The 21,366-nt window shown below is 41.9% G+C and overlaps 2 protein-coding genes across 8 annotated transcripts in view; one reads left to right on the top strand and one right to left on the bottom strand.

Moving 5' to 3' along the window:
* The window catches only part of Rspry1 (ring finger and SPRY domain containing 1), a 49,279-nt gene extending 45,621 nt beyond the window's left edge, over positions 1-3,658 (bottom strand). The window contains exon 1 of one of the 2 annotated variants that reach the window (XM_034522807.2): positions 3,134-3,658. The gene's annotated coding sequence lies outside the window, so the exon portion shown is untranslated. The remainder of the gene's footprint in view (positions 1-3,133) is intronic. The other variant, XM_076915661.1, reaches the window with a different exon arrangement.
* Positions 3,659-3,794: 136 nt separating this feature from the next.
* Positions 3,795-21,366, top strand: part of Psme3ip1 (proteasome activator subunit 3 interacting protein 1) — a 29,880-nt gene continuing 12,308 nt past the window's right edge. Inside the window, exons 1-5 of one of the 6 annotated variants that reach the window (XM_076915665.1) lie at positions 3,806-3,930; positions 15,758-15,854; positions 16,283-16,420; positions 17,109-17,207; positions 17,778-17,900. In XM_076915665.1, coding sequence (XP_076771780.1) covers positions 16,294-16,420; positions 17,109-17,207; positions 17,778-17,900 — 349 coding nt within the window. In that variant the 5' untranslated portion in view covers positions 3,806-3,930; positions 15,758-15,854; positions 16,283-16,293. Of the gene's footprint in view, positions 4,159-15,757; positions 15,855-16,282; positions 16,421-17,108; positions 17,208-17,777; positions 17,901-21,366 lie in introns of all 6 variants that reach the window. The other 5 variants (XM_076915662.1, XM_076915664.1, XM_076915667.1 and 2 more) reach the window with 5 other exon arrangements.

Genomic DNA, 21,366 nt, shown 5'->3' with positions numbered 1-21,366 from the left:
ACTGTAATTTCAAGCAGTAAGAGAGCTGCACGCAGAGGTATTTCCTTACCAGATTCTAGGAGTACATAAATTTTTTGCTATTTAAATATTTTCTAGTTTTCAAAACTTCAGACAAAAAAGGCAGGTAAGCAATTTGGAGAGGTGGCTCAGCAGCAGAGTGCACCCTGCTCTTACAGAGGACCCAGCATCCATGCCTGTAACTCCAACTCCAGGAGAAAAAAAAATTCATTCTTTTATCCTACTAAAAGTTATAAAAGTTAAAAGTTTCCTAAGGGCTGTGGCCCAGGTTTTGGCATTCATTACTTCCTGACCTTCTGTTTTTCAATTTTTAAATTTAAATACCAGAAAAAAAAAAAATCCAACTCAATGGCAGGTGCCAAAAAAAAAAAAAAAAAAAAAAAAAAAAAAAAAAAGCCAAAAACTTGAAGAAGAAAAAAAAAAGCTGAAACTGATTACTGGTTCAGTTGGTCATTTGTGGTACCTGCTGACTTCCCCCGTTACACTTAGGACCCACGATGAATATTACATTTTTACATTTTACTTTACGAGGATCTGACCCTAAAATACAGAAAATTTTCCATTTAGTGTTTTGTAATGGAGATCACCATCTCCAAGAATTTCTAATAGGGCTGGAGAGATGGCTCAGTGGTTAAGAGCACCCAAATTCTGTTCCTAGCATTAATAGGCTCACAAGCCCCTAAAACACCACCTCCAGAGAATCACCTCTAGCTTCAGAAGGTATCTGCACACATGTGCCATAGTCCCCTTCCTACATATACATAATTACAATATTAAAAATTAAATCTTTTTAAAATTTGTTTTGCAGAAAAGATTTTATAGAATTTCTAATAATTTTTCTAAGCTACACAGATTTTAGAGTATATAAAAAAAAAGTTGTATTCTAAAACCGTCAAGGTGATTTTCAATCATAAAATCTACTTCATTGGACATAGCGGAACACACCTTTAATTCCAGCACTCTGGAAGAAGAGGCAGGTGAGTTCCAGGCCTCCCAGGGTTATATAAGAAGATTTTGTCTCAAAAAACAAAAACAAACAAACAAAACCCTGAGTATAGTACACACCTACTACCCTGCTATTTAGGAGGCTGAGGCACGAGGACCACAGGTTTCAGGTGTGCTTAGGGAGAGAGAGATTATTTCATTATTAGGGAAAATATTATTTAATCCTTGAATAATAATTTAAACTTGTGAGTTTAAACAGATTGTTATAAATTCATTTCAGAAACACAGTTTCTGTTACTAAACTTGCTATCCATACTTCAGAACTGAGTTGTTTCTCCCCTATTCAGTACAGAAAAACAATTATATACAATGCTAAGCATTTGTAAGTATCAAGTTCCCCTTAATACTTACTAAAAGAAGTTATTTTGCTGACAAAGCATAAAAAGTCTACCTAGACCATGCTGGAATACTTTCTATAATCAATAGCTTAAAAATATTGAATCTAGGAAAAATGAAGGGCTTATAAAAACAGCAAAAATCAGAACTTACAAAAATATTAAGCAGAAGCCCTGGGAACCGTGTATCCTGGGAAATCAAGAAGCTCACAAAACCACCACAGAAAATAAAACAAAAGGCCGATAAACAATCAGGAAACAGAAGATTAAAAAACAGGAAACTCGGGTCAACTTAAAAAAAAAAAGCCAACTTTAAAAAGACAAAAACCAAAACCCTACTTCAAAAAACAAAAACAAACAACCCCCCCCCCCCCAAGGGAATCCCTAAAATTTTGGGACATCAGCTCTACCAATGCAGCTCTAACAAGTGCCACTAACCAAAAGTTATTAAAGTGTCACATACCGACGGAGGTTATTATTTTATTATTGTAGCCTTGTAACACAGCAAGTTATCATCAAGAAATGCAAACTCTACATAAAGTGAAAACTGAAAAGTGCTTTGTAAGCTATACTCTGGAGGTAGCACAAGGCAGAATTTATGGAAAGGAAAAAAAAAAACAAACAAACAACTACAGGCTTATTTACAAATTACAATGGAGGGATGCTGCCCAGCCTTCGCTACCTGTAGCCATTCAAAGGCCAAGGAACACATCAAGAAAAAGTAAGCCTACAATATTGAGAACAAATTACTTAAAGAAAAACTTCCCGCAGGAAGTGCTAACTCCTAGCAGCACTATTAGAAGTGGAAAGTAAACTGGAAACTTCATGTGAAGGAAGTAGGAAGGGTTTATAGACTAACACTTCACTCAGTAATAGATGGTTCTCAGAGCTCTATAGGTAATTAACACCTGTATTTATGCTAATCTCTTACATCAACAATTTTACAGATTAGAAAATACTTTATTTCTCAACAGCAATCGATTACACTACCTTACTTTTCACACATAGCGTTGATTATTTTACAGAAGAAACTCTAAGATGTCAAGTCACTTCAATTAAGGAAAGACAAGCAGATGGGTAAGTGAGGAGCCTGGAAGACTGCACAACTCTACTCAGGCAGTAACAGACACTGCCAACTTTAAAAAGTTCAAAGTACATCACTCCAGGGGACAATACCTCACTCAGACATCTACACAAGACAGAATCTCAAGAGTTTCCGCCCAGCAGCTCTAACTAGGTCTCCTTCTGTAAGAACAGAGAAAGTGAGGCAGACAGCGGACAAGAAGTAATGCCGAATTTGGAGGCTCACAGGGGGTGCTGCTGCTGGGACGACTTCTGTGTCCCACAGAAGGCCAGAGGCAGCAGAATCTTTACTCTGGGATACCTGGTCAGACTCCAGAGTGAGGGAAGAACCCACTGACTATTCCGAACTCGGGCTTTCCAAGGGGAAGGACTGACCAGAAAGCTGCCCTCCCCAAGGGTTCTTACTTAATATTTAGCTCAGGCCTTGAGAGTAGAAGAATCCGCTAGGTCTGGCTCCCGCCTCCAGCCTCTCTCTAAGGCGAAGACCTCTCCACAGCCTCTCTCCACGTAGAACTCTCCACCCCAAGGCACCACCAGACCATCCCAGGGGAAGTCTGCTTCCCACTGAAACGCAAACTCCCCAAAAGGAATCCCTGCCCACGACGCGCGCCCCTCGACCCCTTCGGTTCCGGGGAGCCCGAGCGAGCGTCCCTCCGCGTCAGGAGCCTCCCCAGGGGGTACCTGCTTCTCACCTTAGCCGCAGTCTCCTCGGGAGGGTGACCCCAGGACCTCCTTCAGTCAAGATCCCCTAAAGGGGAACACCCTCTTCCAGGAACCGCTTTCAGGCGCCTCCAGCGCGGGCCTCGGAGGAGAGCGTTCCGGCTGCTTCCCAGGCGCTGACCAACGCCACCCTCTCCAAGAGCCCTGCCTGGAGACGGCCACGGCCCCAGTTCAGTCTCTCCCACCCAGGCTCCAGCGGCAGTTCCCTTCCCTCACAGGCGTCGCTAGCCCTCAAGCTCCCTCCCCGGCCACGTCCCCAAGGGGCTTCCCAGAGCAGCGCGGTCGGGCTGTGGCACTGACTTCCACTAGCTCCTAGGCCCACCGGAGGGAGGGGACAGCGACAGCGGCGCGACTCCTTTGTGACAGGTCCAAGAGAGCGGTAAAGATGGACGCGAGGACACGGCACTGCCATTACGCGGAGGGCCCACCCCCGCTTCGCACCGCCCGGGCCCTCCCTCAGTCCCCTAGGAAACGCCCCTTCCTCGGTGGCAAGCCCTCTCTCTCAGACAGCCAATCGTCGGGCAAGGCGTGTGTCACGTGATCCCGCGGTTCGGCCCGCCACCCTGGAATGAACCGGCTAATCCCCTTGCCGAAGGGTGAACGGTCCAATCAGATCTCTCCATACGGTCTTGGAGCACCGGATTTCCACGAGGCGCTCCAGAAATGGGGGAGCTGTTGATTGGACTATGCTGCCGGAAGCGGGGTGGAAATGTGTTGTGGCTGTAAGGAACAGGAAGCCCCGAAGGGTCAAAAGGAATACAAAAGCAAAGTGTGTTTGCTTCCTTTGAGCCGTTGTTCTTTCTCGGTTTCTTTTCTATTTTTTTAAGAGCGAGTGGCCTTGGCGGCGACGGTTTGCGTTAGGCACCGCGGAGGTGAGGGAGGCTCGCCTCCCGCGCTCTGGTAGGTGAGTGCGGCCTGGGTCCGCGCCGGGAGGAGAAACCAGGCTTCTCAGCCGAGGAGAAGGTGAACTACAGCCAGAGTTAAGATTAGGGCCCAGGTTTGTTTTCAGTCCGCGGTTCTTTCTAGTGCTCTGTGTCCTGTTTCGCCTGGCTTGGGAGTTTGCGGTACCCACTCCGAGCGGAGCCGCGGGAGTCTGCGGGACGGCGTGGTGGTGGTGGTGGGAGGTTCCGACTGTTTCTTACGCGCCAGAACAGCCGGGCCTCTTGTCTTCTTTCAGCACTTTTCTGTTAGCTGGAGCCATCAGGCCTGAAGTGAGCTGCTGCCTCTGTTCCACTCGGAACAGCTCCTCGCCCCTTAGAAAACGTGGAATGCCGGATTGAGAATCGTTGAATCCCGGAGCGTAGTTGCAGGATGGGTACATAACAAATTTCCCAGTTGCAGTGCCTCGCTCATTCTCTTTTAGTAGGAAACAAGGCGGTGTACCTATATTATTAGAACACGACCGGTAGTTGAAATAAATGTCTTATTTGAGAGTTGGTGCCCTTGGAGTGCCAATCCGCGCAGAGGGAAAGGGGGAACTATTAAGTTCACCTTGGAGGAACACAAGATCTGTGGCCCTTGGTTTTAAAATGCAAACCTTGTGCTGCACCCCTCAGGTAGTCTGATTGTTTAAGTCTAGAGTGAAACCCACAACGTCTAATGTAAACTTATTTAGGATTTACAGCGACTTCTTTCGTGTCAATTTGTGAGGCAAGTTTCGTTGGTTTAGTTAATTGAGTTATTCATGTGTCCTCAGAGACATCATAAAATGGTTTGCAGGAGCTCAGTGTAGTGCCTCGTATCGGTAATCCCAGGACCACGGAGGCTGGGTGTGTGTTTATGGGTGGGTGGGGAGGGGTGTCAGTTAAAGACAGACCTGGCTTCCATAGCAAGACTACCAGAAAACAAAGCAGATTAAACTAAGAAGCAAAATGTTTTGGAGGGCACTGCTTCTGAAATATTTGAAAGGAATCTGTAGAGCTTTCTATGACAGAAGGAACTGAGTTGAAATAAAGGTAGCTCCTATGTTTCATTTGGAGCCTAAGATGAGCTATGAATAAAGTGTAAGGGTTTGAAAGTTGGATGGCCCAATTATCTTTGAAGTTGAAGTCTTAATGCCTTTAAGAGGAAATTCTTTCTGATTTTTAAAAAGGAAGAATTATGTGAAGACCATTTACCTAGTTTCATCCTTCATTGTCATCAAACGTTTCCTTAGAGGCAATCTTCAGCTTCAGAAATTGAAAGCCACCCCTGTTTTGACAATGAAGTAATTTAACAGCATGATTCAACTATAAGCTTGGATATAGTGTGATATGCCCTTAGGGCAGCAGGATTAATCAGTTTTAATGTGCTCACCTTTTTGACATGTCTTCATTCTTGAACTCGATCAGCTTCCCTCCAGAAGTACTTTTAAGTGTTTCACCTTTGTTTTGCAGTTTCAATTATGATGCTTCAAACCATGAGTTGTTTTGTTTTGTTTTCAGTTATCTTGGTATTTGACTTTTTTGGTTGTTGTTTTCAAACAGTCTCTTATAGACAGTCTGGCCTTGGTTTTGAAGTGTATGGAAAAATAACCTTAAGCTCCTGTTTTGTTTTTTCTCTCTGGTGTTGAAATTACAGGTATATGCTACATTTGGCAATATTAATAGTCACATATATACTGATACATTTGACTGTCTTCCACACACATTGTCACTCTGTCTCCAGAAGCTGTTTTTGTTTGTTCACTTGCTTTTTTTTTTTTTTTTTTTTTTTTTTTGAGAGTCTTATTCTGCAGTCCAAGGTGGCCTAGAACCCAAGATTTTCTGCCTCTTTCCAGACTGGGCAGTTTCTCCATAAATTCTCTTCTATTCCAACTCTGTTATTAAACAGTTATCTTTTGGGTTTTTTTGTTTGTCTTTTGAGACATGATCTCCCTATTTAGCCCTGGCTCCTTTAAAACTGAATATATATAGTCAGGCTGTCCTGGAACTTCAGAGATCTGCCTGCCTCTGCCTCCCCAGTGCTGAGAATAAAAGTGTGTGCCATCATGTCCCCTCTTAAACACTGACATCCTAAATTCAATTATTGCAGGTTTAGTTCCTGAAGTTTTTGTTTACTTTTATCACTTTTTAAAAAAAGCTTTATATTTTTTTGCCATTAATTTTAAGGCTTGATTTTTATTTAAACATCACAAGTATATGTGTTGTGTGATCCATGTATTTAATTCCCATAGATATGTTTTCTTGTCCATTATTCCCATAGTTTTCTTTCTCGTCTCCCTTCACTTTCAAGGAGTAATTCTTGGGTACCAGTTTACGATTGGGAGGAAGGGTTACCTGTACACCCTGTGGGCTGCCTTGATTTTTCTGTTGCCACGTCATAGTATGCTAGAATGAATTGTTCAGGCCAGAGAAGTCCTCAGGATGAAATAATCTACTTGAATCATTGAATTATTTCTGGTTGTCACCTTCTAGATTTTATCCAAAGTTTGCACCATCTTTTTGGCTTTTTGGTTTAACAGTTATTATGTAGTTACTTTTGTATGTGATGCCTTTGATATGTGTATGTACATACTTGTATGTGTACATGCAGATTTACATGTTGTATCAGAGGACAACTTCAGGTATTGGTCCTCCTACCTTTTTTTTTCCTTTTAATATTTATTTTAGGGGTGTGTGTGTGTGTGTGTGTGTATGTATGTATACAGGTACATGAGGAAGCCATAAGAGGGCACCATATTCCTTGGTGCTAGAGTTACAGGCAATTCTGTGCCTGCATTATGCCTGGAACTGAACTTATCCTCTGGAAATGCAGCAAGCTCTCTTAACTGCTGAGCCATCTCTCCAGACCTTGACTTGTTTGAAACAGTCTTTAGTTGTTTACTACTGCATATGTATGGCTAGCTGGCCCACAAGTTTCTGGGGGATTTTCCTGTCTTCTGCCTCCTATCTCCAGGAAGGAGCACTGGTAGTCTAGGCATGACCTGAAGTGCCCTGCATTTATGTGTGGCCTGGAGCTTCAAACTGAGATTTTCCTGCTTATTTGGCAAAGATTTTCTAGGCATGACCTGAAGTGCCCTGCATTTATGTGTGGCCTGGAGCTTCAAACTGAGATTTTCCTGCTTATTTGGCAAAGATTTTATTTATTGACCCATCTTTCAGCTATTATTATTATTATTATTATTATTATTACTGCTGCTGCTGCTACATTTCTAGCTGTTTAAGCATAGCAGTAGACAGTTTCAATATTCAGTTCATTTTCTCCACAGGCAAAGGCCTCTCACTTCTTGATTCTGATACTAGAATGTGAAATGTGTGATTTCCTGTAGTCTTAAGTGAAATATGATATTTCTACATAGAATTTTTAATATTTTTACCATTCAGTGTCACAGCAGCTATAAAAATTAGGCTTCCCTGATGTCTTATTCTAGTCTTCCTAAAAGAACTTAGTGCTTAAGCTGGGCTTGGTAACATCCACCTTTAATCCCAGCACTCTGGAAGCAGAAGCAGGTGGATCTCTGAGTTTAAGGTCAGCTTGGTCTACAGAGTGAGTTTTAGGACAGCCAGGGCTACTACACAAAACCTAGAAAAGGGGGGGGCGGGGCTTAAAACTCAGTTTCAACTCCTGTAGCAATAACTGTCCTACTTTCCCTTAAGTTGCTTGTGTGCCACATTACATTGCTGCATTGGCTGTAGTCTTATTTAGTACCTAGCTAGCACTGTGTCTTGAGAAGATTTGCCTTTAAAAACAAAAACAAAAGCAACCCCCCCAAACAAAAACAAACAAACAACAACAACAACAGAAAAACTGGTTTGAATGGGGAGTGGTGAGCCTCTATTCAGAGGTAGGGGAATCTCTGAGTTTGAAGCCAGCCTGGTCTGTATTTCAAGTTCCAGTCTAGCCAAGGTTACATAGTGAGACTCTGTCTCAAAAACCCAAAACAAAATGTAAAACAACTTTTAAAAGCTGCCTTGGTTAACCTTTTGGTACTAGTATCACATGGGCCAATTCCTTTTTCAATTTGAGTGTGCTAAGGATGGGTGTTTGGAAGATGGGATAGGGTTTGGTGTGTGGATTGGGTCTAAAGGCAACCATATATGGCAAAATCCTTTAGAATCAAAGCTATCTGTGAGCACTTCTCAGAGAGGTGCCATGTTGATTACTAATGCTGAAAATCTTTAATTGTTCTTCTTGGGTCTTCTTCCCAGTTTTGAGGTGCTGACAGCCAAAAGATTCTGCTTGCTTTTATTTCTTCCCTGAGTTCCAGTTGAATTTGCGCTCACTTGTCACAGCACATAGCAAATAGAACTAATTTGGACTTACACATAGTGAAGGACTGTAACTGTTCTGAAAGGTAAAGTGTGAAGTAGAGAGCCGAGCACCAGCTAAAAGAGCGGAGGTATAAGTTTGTGTTCCTTTTTCCTTTAGTGTAAGAAGATGAATTAGATGGGTATAAGAAAAGATTGCTACTGTGGAAAAAGATTGTGCTCTGGAAAGATTTTGTGTGAGTGTGTGTATGTTTGTGTATAAACACATTAAATACTTAACATATAATTGCATGTTTCTTTGATGCCTCAGATTTATTACAAACTTTTTTATAACACAAACTTTAACTATAGATTAAGATGCTTATGTTGTAATCTCATTGATTTATTAGATCTCTTTTGCTTCTGTAGTATATTATTAATAAGCTTCAGTGTTAGAAGGTTAATATTACTTCTTTTACTGATTGCTTTAGCCAGTAATAAGTATTATCAGAGTTCTTTGTTAAGTAATTTTCATTCTACGTTGACCTGATTTAAATTATTATTGCTTGGTAGCAGTGTCTTCTGATCAGAAAGTAGTCTCTTGGGGGTTTAATTGGACTATCTAGCAAATCTAGGTGGGTGGGTGGGTGCATACATGAACAGGTGTGTGCACCTTTATACTTGTCTATCCATGAACATGAAGGGCATAAGAAGGTGCTGGGTATATCATCTGTTACTCTCTTGTCTATTCCTTTGAGGCAGAATCAATCTGTCTCTCCGTCCGTCTGTCTGTCTGTCTCTATTTCTCCCTCCCCCAAACTCCCTGTCAACCTGGAACTTAGGTTTTTGCAGATTGGTTGCAAGCCAGCAAGTCACAGCTAGCCTCTTGTTTCCACCCTGTCAGAGCTTGGGCTATAGAAGTGTGCTTGGCTTGTGGTCCAAACTGGTCCTCAACACTACACAGCAGATGCTCTCAACCACTGAATCCTCTCTCCATCTCACTTGTATTTGAAGTACAGGAAAACTTACACATTAGGGTGAAAATATTGGAAAACAGTCAACTGACAAAAGAAAATGGGTTGGCTTATTTTTGCTACCCTAAATAAAGCTTATAACACAGAAATCTGATTCCTTGAGTGTATTTCTACATGTAGGGTCTAATTTTAGAAGGGGATGGTGGCAAGCCAGATGTAAACTTAGTCTGCCATCACAAAATTCAACTCCGTAGGAAAACAGATCTCATTAATTTGAATCATGACACTAGTTACATGGACTAAGTTTTCAATTCTAGGATAACGATTACCTTGTAAGTTGTGCGCTTTTAGAACTTGCAGAATATGCTATAAGACCTGTTTTATCTCCCTAGCCTGGAAAGGAAATACTGACTCCAGTAGAAACACAGTACTGCAGTGTGTAACAAGTTACCCTCCCTTGAAGCCCAAGATCTTTGTTTTTTGGCTGTTAAACAAATTTGTAAGCCATGGCTCTTTTTGGAGACAGAATCTCACTGTATAATAAACTAGGTTGGCCTCAAACTTTTCAATCCTTGAAACTTGTTTAAGTTTAAACAGCATGATTTTTGTTTTCTACAAAGTCCATATTGAAGAACGTTGAATGTTTCTTTTTTTAAAAAATGTTAAGCTGAGTATGTAGTTTAGCAATAGTGTACTTGCCTAGCTTACGAGTTACTCCAGGTTTGACCATCAGCACTGGGGGAGAAAAAGAGTATTTGGTTTCATAGTAGAATTCATTTTTCAGTTACCTTGAAAGACAAAAGCTTGCCATGGAAAGAAAAGCTGACCTTAGTCAGTTTGTCTGTCTCTTTCCCCTCCACCCCTCACGGTGTCTCACGGTGCCTTGACTATCCTAGAATTCATGCAGACAGGGCTGACCTAGAACTCAGAGAGATTCTTCTGCAAGCTCTGCCTCCTCAGTGCATGCTGGTATTGAAGGTGTGTGCCACCATGCCTGGTTTATTTAATCTTCCTAGACTTGAACACGGGACAGACAAAATAAGCCTTCCACTATAAATCCCCTGCAGTCCTATGTTGATCTTGATAATTAGATCCTCTAATCCTGAGCTCTTTGTCTGCTTGTATTTTATCTTTATTTATTGTAGTTGAACAAAAGGGGAAAGTACAGATGTGTGAAAATTTGGCTAAGCAATAGAAATTAAAAGTCAATGTAATCTAAATCCTTAAATTCTTTAGTTCAGAATATCAGTACATGGTGGGTATGGGCCACTTCTGTTCTGCAGAATAAATGGCTAGTGTGGACTCTGAAGAAAAAGGTCCACTTCTCAAGGGGAGCTTAAAAAAACAAAACTTTACATGTTGTCAATTGTGTGTGTGTTTTTGTGTGTGTGTTGGGGGGGAGAGTGGGGGAGAGACAGAGGGAGAGGTGAGTGCAAGGGTGCAGGTGCTACTACACACAGTTGGAGGTCAGAGGAAGACTGCAGGAGTTGGTTTTCTTTCCACCAGAATTCCAAGAATCAAGCTGAGGTCAACAGGCTTGCACAGAAAACTCTTCTACTCACTAAGCCATCTCCTGGGGGCCCAAAGCAAGTTGCATCCATTTTCAACCTTCCTAATGCTCTTGACCTCTAATTCAATTCCTCATGTTGTGGTTGACCCCTCAACCCTAAAAATATTTTTGTTGCTACTTCATAACTAATTTTGATACTGTTACAAATCATAATGTAAGTATTTTTGGAGATAAAGTTTGTTAAATGGGGTCATGACCCACACATTGAGAACCACTTAGTTAAAGGAAGCCAGCAAGAATTACTTTTTGAAAGATGATTTTTGTTGTGTGACAAAGAAAGCTGTTTCAATTTTGGTTGTTTTCCTGTTGCCCAAACTTAACTGATGTTTGACCAAGAATTCCTTGAGACACTGAAGCTGCAGTAGATCATTGTAATGACTGCTGTTGCCTAACTTAACAATGGACAGTATTTGGGAATAGTCATTGAATACACTTTTGCCTATATATGTCAGGTTTTTATACACCTGACATATCCTCCACACTGTCCTGGTAGGTGGTGTGGGTAAAGAGCTTTTGGAACATTCAGCAGTGGTAAAGCATAGTTAATGGGTGCTGTCTACAGTTTCAAGTGTATATAACAGGAATACAGGAAAGAAATATGCAGCTGCTACTCTAGAAGGACATGGGAATCTTCTTAGAGGGGTAGGGGGGGAACCAAAATGAAGCAAGGTAGAGGCAACAAAGCCTGCAGAGAGGCAGATAGGGTTGTGAGATGTGAGATGTGAGATGTGTGGTGTGGTGTGGCTTTCCAGTACCATGTGGAAGGACTGTTGTAAGTTAGATTGGGAAGACGGGGGAGGTGAGGCAGCTGATGGGACCACACCAATGAACATGGACTTTACTCTGACAGAAGCCACTTTCAACCATAAGGTAATTTTACACACAAGAGGTATTTGTGCCATTTAGCATTTTGATTTTTGTTCTAGTTTGTACTGAGGGGTGTGTGTGTATGTGTGTATGTGTATGATATTGGCACTTTATGTAGGACAGTAACAGACAGGTTTACCTTTAGAAAAATGATTAGATTGATAATGGGAAGAATGATCTGAATGGAGGCTAGAGTAGAGACTACCTATGGAATACTTTTAAAGTATACAAGAAGGAGCCCAAAAAAGAATTAGAAAGGAAGGGCCCACTTCCCACAAAAAGAAAAGGGTAGATTAAGGAGACATCATTAAGAGGTAGAGATAGCAGAACTAGGTGACAGGTGGAATATAAAAGTATAAAGAAGGAAAAGGGATCTAGGTGCATGCCCAAGTCTTGAGCCTGGGAAACCGTCCATCCATATGTGTGTCCTGCAGTATCTAATTCCGCCTGTACTGGTCACTTTAGTGGTTTATTATGCACCATGTTATCTGGGTTAAGTACAAGAGTACTTACTTCTTTGGTGTACTTCACAGTCTAGCCCAGTGTTGGATAAATAGTAGAATTACCAACTTACATGTGGAGAGAATTATATATGTGTACATTAAAGTTTTATGTGTTTTCTAACTTCTCAGTTTGATGTGGTCTCTTTCCCACTTAAAAGGTCATATTTATGACTGATTTCTTCTCGTTCCTTGAGTGCACAGTTTTTTGTTTTGTTTTTTACCACTGTACCCAGCTCAGAGCTTAACGTAGTTCTATATGGTAATGGAAAGCCGTTCAAAGCATTTTTAAATATGCCAAAATCCGTGCCAAGTGCTTTGCATGAATTGTCTTGTTTTCCCACACAAAGACTTTATGTTGTACAGGGCCGTCTTGGTCACCTTTGGTGAGTGTGATCTGGGGATAAGGATGTCAAGGCTCAAAAGAATTAAGTGACTAGCCCAGTGTCATACCAAGTTCTAATCCTGGCAGAACCAAATTTTGAACTTAAATCTTTCGCTGTTAGAGGCCCTGGTCTTTATCATTGCCTGTGCCCACCTTAATAAGAACAACACAACAGAAAGCACTTGATATAGATTATTTGAAATTGAGCAGTCTTATATTGAAAGATGTGAGGGCAAGCTAGCTTGTCTTGCAGTATTATTTATTTTGAAACAAAATCATTATATAGCTCAAGATGATCTAGAACTTATGGTCTTCCTGCGTCAGCCTCCCTAGTGCTGGGATTATAGGCATGAGCTGCCATACGCAACCTATATGGCTATAGTTATTGACTGAAAGAAGATTATAATTCTTGAAAGACCTGAATATTTTTTGGAAAAGAAATATTATGAATATTATACAGAATATTCAGAATTTGACTATTCATTCATCACTACTTTTTTAATGCTTCAAAGGACAGCATGCAGGCATCCATTTTTTTCTTCTACCATGTGGATTCTGGAAATTAAACTCAGGTCATCAGGCTTGGCAGCACACATGGTTACTCTCTCAGGCATATGCTGGTCTGTTTTTTGAGATATATCAGGTGTTCAAGAGTGGCCTTGAACTCTTGATCCTCCTGTATCTGTCTTTTGTGCTAGGATTACAGGCATACATGTGCTACCAAGCCAGGCAAGTTCCACTGCTTTGAAACACACTTATTTCCATCTTGTAGGATTAAAATACTGGATGTTTTCCTTTGAAAAGCAGCAAGTTAAGAGTAGGGGTTACCTTCCTATAACTAAAGTGTTGTCATGTTGGGAAAGAGTCACCTTTTGTTATTGAGACATATGTGTGGATTTCATAAGAACAGAAACTTCAAGAGCAAGAACTGTAAGGTGGAGAGAGAGCTGGCTACCTGGAAAGGGAGTGCAGTGGCCCGTCTTGAAGGTCTAAAATAGGAATTGCTGATTCTGTTTTTGGTGTGTGTGATGGATTCTGATGCCAGGAGGAGGCTGTGAGGACTTGTCCTGTTGGGAGTTATTTACTAGGAAATAGGAGTAGGGAGAGGAAGTAGCAGTGGCTATAGGGTGGAAAAGGAGACTTGCAGCAAACAGTAGAAAGGGGAAAGCAAGGGTCCAGCATGACTCCCATTTCCCCAGTGCCTGCATGGTTCACATTCTTTGCTGGGGACATTTCATAAGCTGTTGACTCTTGTTTCCTAAGAAATTGTTCCAAAGAGCTTGAGGAATTTTGCAAAGTCACAGAGACAAGGTAATCCTGCTTTTGTCCTGAGTATCTGGCTGCAGGCATCTAGTGGTGCTACATCCCTACATCCAAAGAAGCTGCACTGTGGGCCAGGTGAGGGTAAAGCCTTCTCTCAGGTGACTTAGTTTTCTTTCTAGTAATTGTCAGAATTCTCATTTTTCACATGGAACCAAACCTCAACAGTAGGATGGATTCAGGCTAAGATGATTTCTTATGTTTTGAATATTTGGGTTTAATGCCCTGATTCCATTATTTATCTTTACTAAACAAAAACATTGCATTCTGGGCACTGGAATTTGATATAGAAAAATATAGCTGAAATTGATGTGCCCTTGTTTTCTTGTGTGTCTCTCCCCAGGCTGAGGAATGAACCCAGAGCCTAGAACACTTAGCTACATTTCCAACATGGTGATTTGGATGAGAGTGGTCTCTCTAGGCTTATATATTTGAACCCTTGGTCCCTGGTTGGTAGTACTGTTTGGGAAGGATTAGAAGGCGAGGCGTGCCTAGTTGGAGGAGGTGTGCCACTGGAAGTGAGCTTTGAGGTTTAAAAGCCCCTCTCTTTACATTCTCAGCTACCTTGCTGTCTGCCTTGTGTTTATGGATCAAGGGGTAAGATGTCTCAGCTACTGCCTCAGTACCATGCCTGTGTGCCTGTTGCCATACTCCTCGCCCTGATGGTAATGGGCTCTAACCCTCTGCAACCCTGAGCCCCAAATTAAAATTTTTCTTCTATCAGTTGCTTCAATCATTTTTTTTTTTGAGACAAGATATCATTATATAGTGCAGGCTGGCCTTGAACTTGCTATGTATTCTAGGCTTATCTCGAACTTATGATCCTCCTGCCTCAGTCTTCATGAGCTTTGAGATTACAGTCATGTGCTACCACACCTAGCTGAGAATATGAAAATTTAGATGTCAGACTTGGACTTGATCCTTAACGCCACTGCTTGCTGCCTATATGCTGTGAGCTGATGCCTGAGCCTGGGTGTCAGCTTCATCTGTGACAAGTCTTTCTCATAGGCTCTGTATGCAGAGAGATAACATGCAAAAAGTATATAACACATGTGAGGAGCTTTAAATTGTTAGTTGCTTTTCAAAGCTGCAGACTTGCTTTTTTAAAAAAATGTATGTGTATGGGTATTTTGCTTACGTGTATGTCTGTGGCATACATATGGTAGGTAGTATGTGTGCACCAAAGCCAGAAGAAGGTGTTGTATCCCCTGGGACTAGAATTACAGTTTTAAACCAAAATGTAGGGACTGGGAATTGAACTTGGAGAGAAGTCAGAGCTCTTAATCACTGAGACATCTTTTTAGCCCCAGACCTAATTTCTAATGAAATTTCTAATATGGGTTGTCAAAGGTTATCTTAGAATAGACATTGGATTGTGTTGTGTTTGTGCTTCTTTGATAGGTAGTAACATTGTACTCAAAACATGTCTGAGTAGATGATTAACTGTAATTCTTCAGAAAAAAAAATTTGAAAAAGCCAGCAACCCAAGGTTTGCACATGCTAGGCAAGTGAGCTAAGCGCTGAGCTACATCCCCAGCTCCAAAATGTTGACTTTTGAAAGGAATAAGACATTCCCATCTTTATTTCCTTCTCCTTGCTTCTCTGAAGAGTTGAAGAAAAAGCAGAAAGGAAGTTTGGTGTCTTGTACATCAGGATGTGCATTAAGGGCTTCAGGCTATAGGAATAAGGAAGGCCACTGCTTCACAGGCAGGGCAGATGGTGGCAGCTGCTTACTGTGGAGAGCTCTGAGCTGAAGGTTAGGAAGGCTTGGCTCTTCTGCTTCCTCTCTTTACACTCGTGTCTTTTTCTTAGCTCTGCCACCTCCCAGCTTTATAGACTGGACTTGACTGCTAAAGCGCCTTGAGTACCTGAGAGTCTCCATTGGAATTTGCTTTGGAAGCAAGAACAGGTAAATCAAGGCAGTGTTATGCCCTTGAGATAGCAACTGGAAGAGAAGGTGCATTCGCAGATATTACAGCTGTGAAGCAGGATGTGAGCGAGAACAAGTGTGGAGCCCAGAAGGCCCACTTGTCTAGAGTGCTGCAACATGGAAATACCTTCAGTGTGGCATGCTGTGGAACGCCATGTCAGAATTATCCTACAATCTCTCAGTGACTGGATAGCACGGACATGTGCTGCCTGATGAGCCAGGATAGACTCCATGTGTCAAGTGCTGGAGCATAGATATGCACTATCACACCCCATATACGTGGTGCTGGGGATGGAACCCAGGGCCTCGTGAATGCTAGCTAGGCAAGCATTATAGCAACTGATCTGTATCCCTACCCTGCTCTAAGAATTAATTGTAGTTCTCCTTTGGATTTTTGTTTTCTGTAGACTATTCCATTATGGATGGAGGGGATGATGGTAACCTTGTCATCAAAAAGAGGTTTGTGTCTGAGGCAGAACTAGATGAGAGGCGCAAAAGGAGGCAAGAAGAATGGGAGAGAGTTCGAAAACCAGAAGATCCAGAAGGTATGTAGATAGACCCAGAGCTGGACATCATTCACTTAACCTTTTTTTTTTTTTGTAATAATTTGTTTTCATATGTATTGGTATTCTGTCTGCATATGTATCTGTGTGAGGGTGTCAGATGCTCTGGAACTGGAGTTATAGAGAGTTGTGAGCTGCAATGTAGGTTCTGGGAATTGAACCCAGATCCTCTGGAAGAGCAGCCAGTGCCCTTAACCACTGAACCAACTCTCCAGACCATCATTTAACTCTTTGATCTTAACAAAACCCTGCCAAGACAGTGGTAATTGTCCTCACTAGAGTTTAGGAACCAGGTTCACAAGGTGAAGTTCGCTATGTGTATTCTCCGCAGCAAAACCAGTACTCCATATTTGCCCTCCTCCCCACACCACAGCACTTTCCAGGAGATTCTGCTACTTGCTTGCTTGCTATCGGTGGAGGGGCAGTTTGAACTAAAATGCTGCTAATAGGTTTGAACTGGCTGCTCATCCAGTTAGCAATGTGACATTAATAGTTGTCTTTGAAAACCACCTGCCCCTTTCTGTCTGAGGTGCAAAGGGAAACTATAGACTTTGTGTTATTTTCACCCACAGATGTATAGAGACTTAACTATTTTTCCAACTCTTTGTGATTCCAAAATAATATGAAACAACCTAAATTCTGTGTCTCCTTTATCCCGTCTTCCTTTCAGAATGTCCAGAGGAGGCGTATGACCCTCGGTCTCTGTATGAACGGCTGCAGGAACAGAAAGACAGGAAGCAGCAGGAATATGAGGAGCAGTTCAAATTCAGTAAGCTTCAGAAAATTGACATTTGAGGGACTCACTGGGCCTTTTGATGTGCTTTGGCCTCAGAAAACCATCTTTGTTACTAGCAATAGAATATCTTGATTATCCAGCTTCCAGAAGCTCAATTCAGTGGAAAAAAGACCATCTTCTGCCTTCCTTTTTACTTAGAGCTTAAGATACCATTTGAATTCTGTGCTAATTTCTAGTAAGGGGAGAAATATTTTGGCTTGATGCCATGCTATTTATTAAAAAACCATGGTGTTTAACAATTCTTTCTTGTAATTACCTGAAGAATTGGCTGCTTGTTTAAAAAGGAAAATGGCCAGCACTATGGCTCATGAGTACCAGTGCTTGTTGTGTGAGCTGACAACCTGAGTTGGTCCCACAGTTGGAAGGAGAGAATTGATTCCCAAGAGCTGTCCCTTAGCCTTCATGTGTGTGCCCCGGTGCATGTGTACACACACCATATACAGAATAAACATGGAGGGAGGGAAAAGTGAAAGAGGACTTGTTTGTCTCAGTCTCCTCAGTGCTCCCTCAGTCTCAGTGCTCCTTGTTCACTTATTTCCTCAGAAAACATGGTAAGAGGGTTAGATGAAGATGAGACCAACTTCCTTGATGAGGTTTCTCGGCAGCAGGAGCTGATAGAGAAGCAGCGGCGAGAAGAAGAACTGGAGGAACTGAAGGAGTACAGAATATCCTTTGTGCTTGGAGAGAAATGACTCGCTTTCTTCACGAATATAAAGCAGCCTTCTACCTAGTCCTTACAGTTTGTTAGCACTGATGTCCCTGTGACTCTGAGTGACTGATTGGCTGTGATGGGTGGGGTGTGTTGCATGTACATATCTATTGCAATCAGAATTCCACATTTTTCAGAATTAGCCAGGCATAAATTCTCAGTCAGTAGCGGGGTATTCTTGCCTTGTAGGATTAGATGGGCAATGTAGACTGTCTCATTGGGGAGACATTATCTCCTGAGATTTAAAAGGTAAGGTTTCTGATCTTTTATATGTATGTGCACACAGTGCATGCTTACTGAAGTCAAAGATAATCTGATCCAGTGGCCCTCTCTTTCACTGCTTTAGGCCCTTGGACAGGATCTCTATGAACCTGAGCCCTGCTATGCTGGTTAAGCTACCTGACCAGTAAGCTCCTAGGATCTGCTGTCTCCATGCCTGTTTTTCACATACATGCTCAGGATTGGAACTTAGGTCCTCATGCTAACCCAGACAGTGCCTTTACTTATTGAGCCATCTCCCCAGACCTAAAAAGGCATGTTCATAAACACTGCACTTACTCTTCTGCTTTTAGCAAGATTAGACAGTCCTCCCATACACTGAGAACTATTCCTGTAGTGGGCTCAACAAACAAGGAAGGTCATTTTACTGTGACTTAATAATTGCCTTGCTGGAAACATCTCCTTGTATAACTTTATTCCTCTTTTCCTGAGATGGTCTCACTGCATAGACTAGATTGACTTCAAAGCTGGATCCTCTTGCCTCTCGAGTACTAAAGTTACAAATGAATACCACATGCCTTTGAATGTCTCACTAGGCTCCTCCACGTCTTAATTAGCTGATGAAAAGTCATCAGTTCATGCCACATTGAGCCTAATCACGTTTCCCTCCATTAGAGTCTTTTCCCATTTTCCCTGTCTCCTCTACTCTGCCTTAGCCAAAAGTACTTGCAAAACGTTCTCCAAACCTCTCTAAATCTTGCTGTCTTTCTCATCACTCACACCTTTCTTCTGTGTCACTAGGGTTACTACTAATTAGTTTCCATTTGTCTTTGCCCCAACAATCTGTTCTTTGGGCAGAAGTGGGAAGTTGTAAAAGTTACATGGCATCATGTCACTTTACTATTTGAAACACTCCAGTGATTTTTCCCCCCTGTGGCAGTTAGTCTAAAGTAGACCTCTCTTTGAGACAGGATCTCACCGTGTAGCTTTCACTAGATTAGAACTCACTTTGTATACCAGGCTAGCCTTGAAATCACAGAGATCCTGCCTCTGCCTCCTTAGTGCTGGGACTAAAGATGTGCACCACCATGCCTGGCTCAAGTCAGCATTCTTTAATTAGGCTCTGCATGGCTTAGGGTAAATCGTCTGGGTTCTGTAGCTACTCTTCCTGATGTTCACTCTGTTCTAGCCTCTGGCCTTCAGGCTCTTTACACATCATCAAATGGATTCTGTTACAAGGCCTCAAATTCATGGTTTCCTCAACCCAAAACGTTCTTCCCTTAGATTCCCAAGGCTAGCGTAGGGCTCAGCTCTGTATTCCTTTCCTTAAACACTTTGTATAGTTGCAGCTCCTGATTGCTGCACCATTACATCCTGTTCACCACCAAATGGTGTTACTTGGAGTGTTATCTGGGGTTTATACATTCTAAGCACATGCTCTACTACTGAGCTACCCAAGCCCCATAGTTTAGTTTTAAGTAGGGCACGTTTTCATTTGTTTGCTTTGGCTCATTTTATCTCTTCACTGCTAGAATGTAAAATTAGTTCTATAACAACCAGAATGACTGATTTTTCCCAGTGCTTGGAATATAGTAAACTCTCAATAAATATATAAATAAATGAATATAGCCCACAGGAGCTATTGGTAGTCCATCCTAACTTTCACCCTTCTATAAGGAAGCCTATTTGGATATTTCAAGCTTATAAATTGAGTAAACTTACTGTTCTGTTTAAGCATGCTTCATCAGTGAGTTGATAATTGATGGTAGGACAGAATCAGTGTGCATCCTTGGCTGGCTTGGAATTCACTATGTAGACAAGGCTGAACTCAAGGACAGAGGTCCACCTGCCTCTGTGTCCCCAGAGCTCTAAAGGTGTCTGCCACTATGCCTGGTTTGATGGTAGGATTTTATATTTGTATTAGCTATGTTTTCCTGCAGAGTGTATACAGTAGGTCCATTAAACAGTAGTGTAGGAAGCAATGTAAGCAGATGCTTAGGGTCATAGTGTCAGTCCAAGCTGGGAGCATAAGTACTGGCTGCCAGCCTTGGTTTGAGTGTATGCCGAGGCTGAGAGTTGATGCAAAGTCAGTTTACAGTTTCACCTGTAAACTTAAGACTGCCTCTGCCTTGAAGACAGCGGAATAACAGTGTGAGCTGACACAGCTGTGGAGATGGGCAGGCCTTTCTGGATCATGTGTCAGACTCCGGCCTTCTTACACTTTTCACATAAATTGTTTTATTTTAGGTTGGCAGACTAGCAGATAAGTGTCCACCAGAGGAACATTCTAGAAAATAGTGCTATGACTATAAACTGCCCTTCAGTATTCAGCTACAAGGATGAAAGAACCAGAAAGTGCTTTGCCTCATAAAGTCTGAAACTTTTGAGATGTGTTTGTTTTAGAGAGAGGGTCAGTTCTGATGTAAATTTAAAAAAAAAAAAATACTATACTTGTTCCATGCCAAAGGTTGGAACTTTTCTTTAACTAAAAACATTTATTTGTTGAGGAGTAGGTCCTACATGTGGAGCTGGGTCAATGGGCACCTTGTGAAAGTGGGCTCATTCTGCCATGTGAGTCCAGGGACCACTCAGGCTGTTAGGCCTGCAGCAGGTGCCTTTATCTCTACTTAAAAAAAAAAAAGTGCCTTAGTGACAAAGTTATAGGTAGAAACTAATGAGCTAATGACTTTGACATTTTTTTTTACTAGGAAAATTTAAGTCTCTTGTTTCAACCTTCCCTCTCCTCCCCACGCCCCAGCCCCAATAGAAAGGAACGTTTCTGACAAGATGTTCCAGCAATTAAATCCTGATAACCTGAATTTGATCCCTGGGTCTCATATGTAGAAATAGACAACTGACTCCTGCAAGTTGTCTTTTCACCTCTGTACACTTGCTAGAAAACGTGCATCCCATCCCGTGTAATTTTAAGAAAATGAAGATTGAGGGCTGGCAAGGTGGCTCCGTGGGTAAAGACATTTTTGCCACCTAGCCTAGTGTGTGTGATCCCTGTTTCTCCATCTTTCTAAGGCTGCTTGGATTTCCTGGGCTGGGCACTAGATGTCACTGTTGTCCAGAAAGGCACGACTGCATCCTAACAACTTGCACCCTGTCAGATATTTACCTGCTTAGTAAGTTGTGAGGAAGAGCCTAGAATGGAAGAAACATATGCTAGAGGAGAGAACAGCAGGAGTGACCGTGATATGA

This window comes from Arvicanthis niloticus, chromosome 18 (assembly GCF_011762505.2).
Source record: "Arvicanthis niloticus isolate mArvNil1 chromosome 18, mArvNil1.pat.X, whole genome shotgun sequence".
In the NCBI taxonomy this organism is placed as follows: Eukaryota; Metazoa; Chordata; class Mammalia; order Rodentia; family Muridae; genus Arvicanthis; species Arvicanthis niloticus.
The sequence above is the reverse complement of the archived record's forward strand: the minus strand, read 5'-3'. Positions and strand labels throughout refer to the sequence as shown.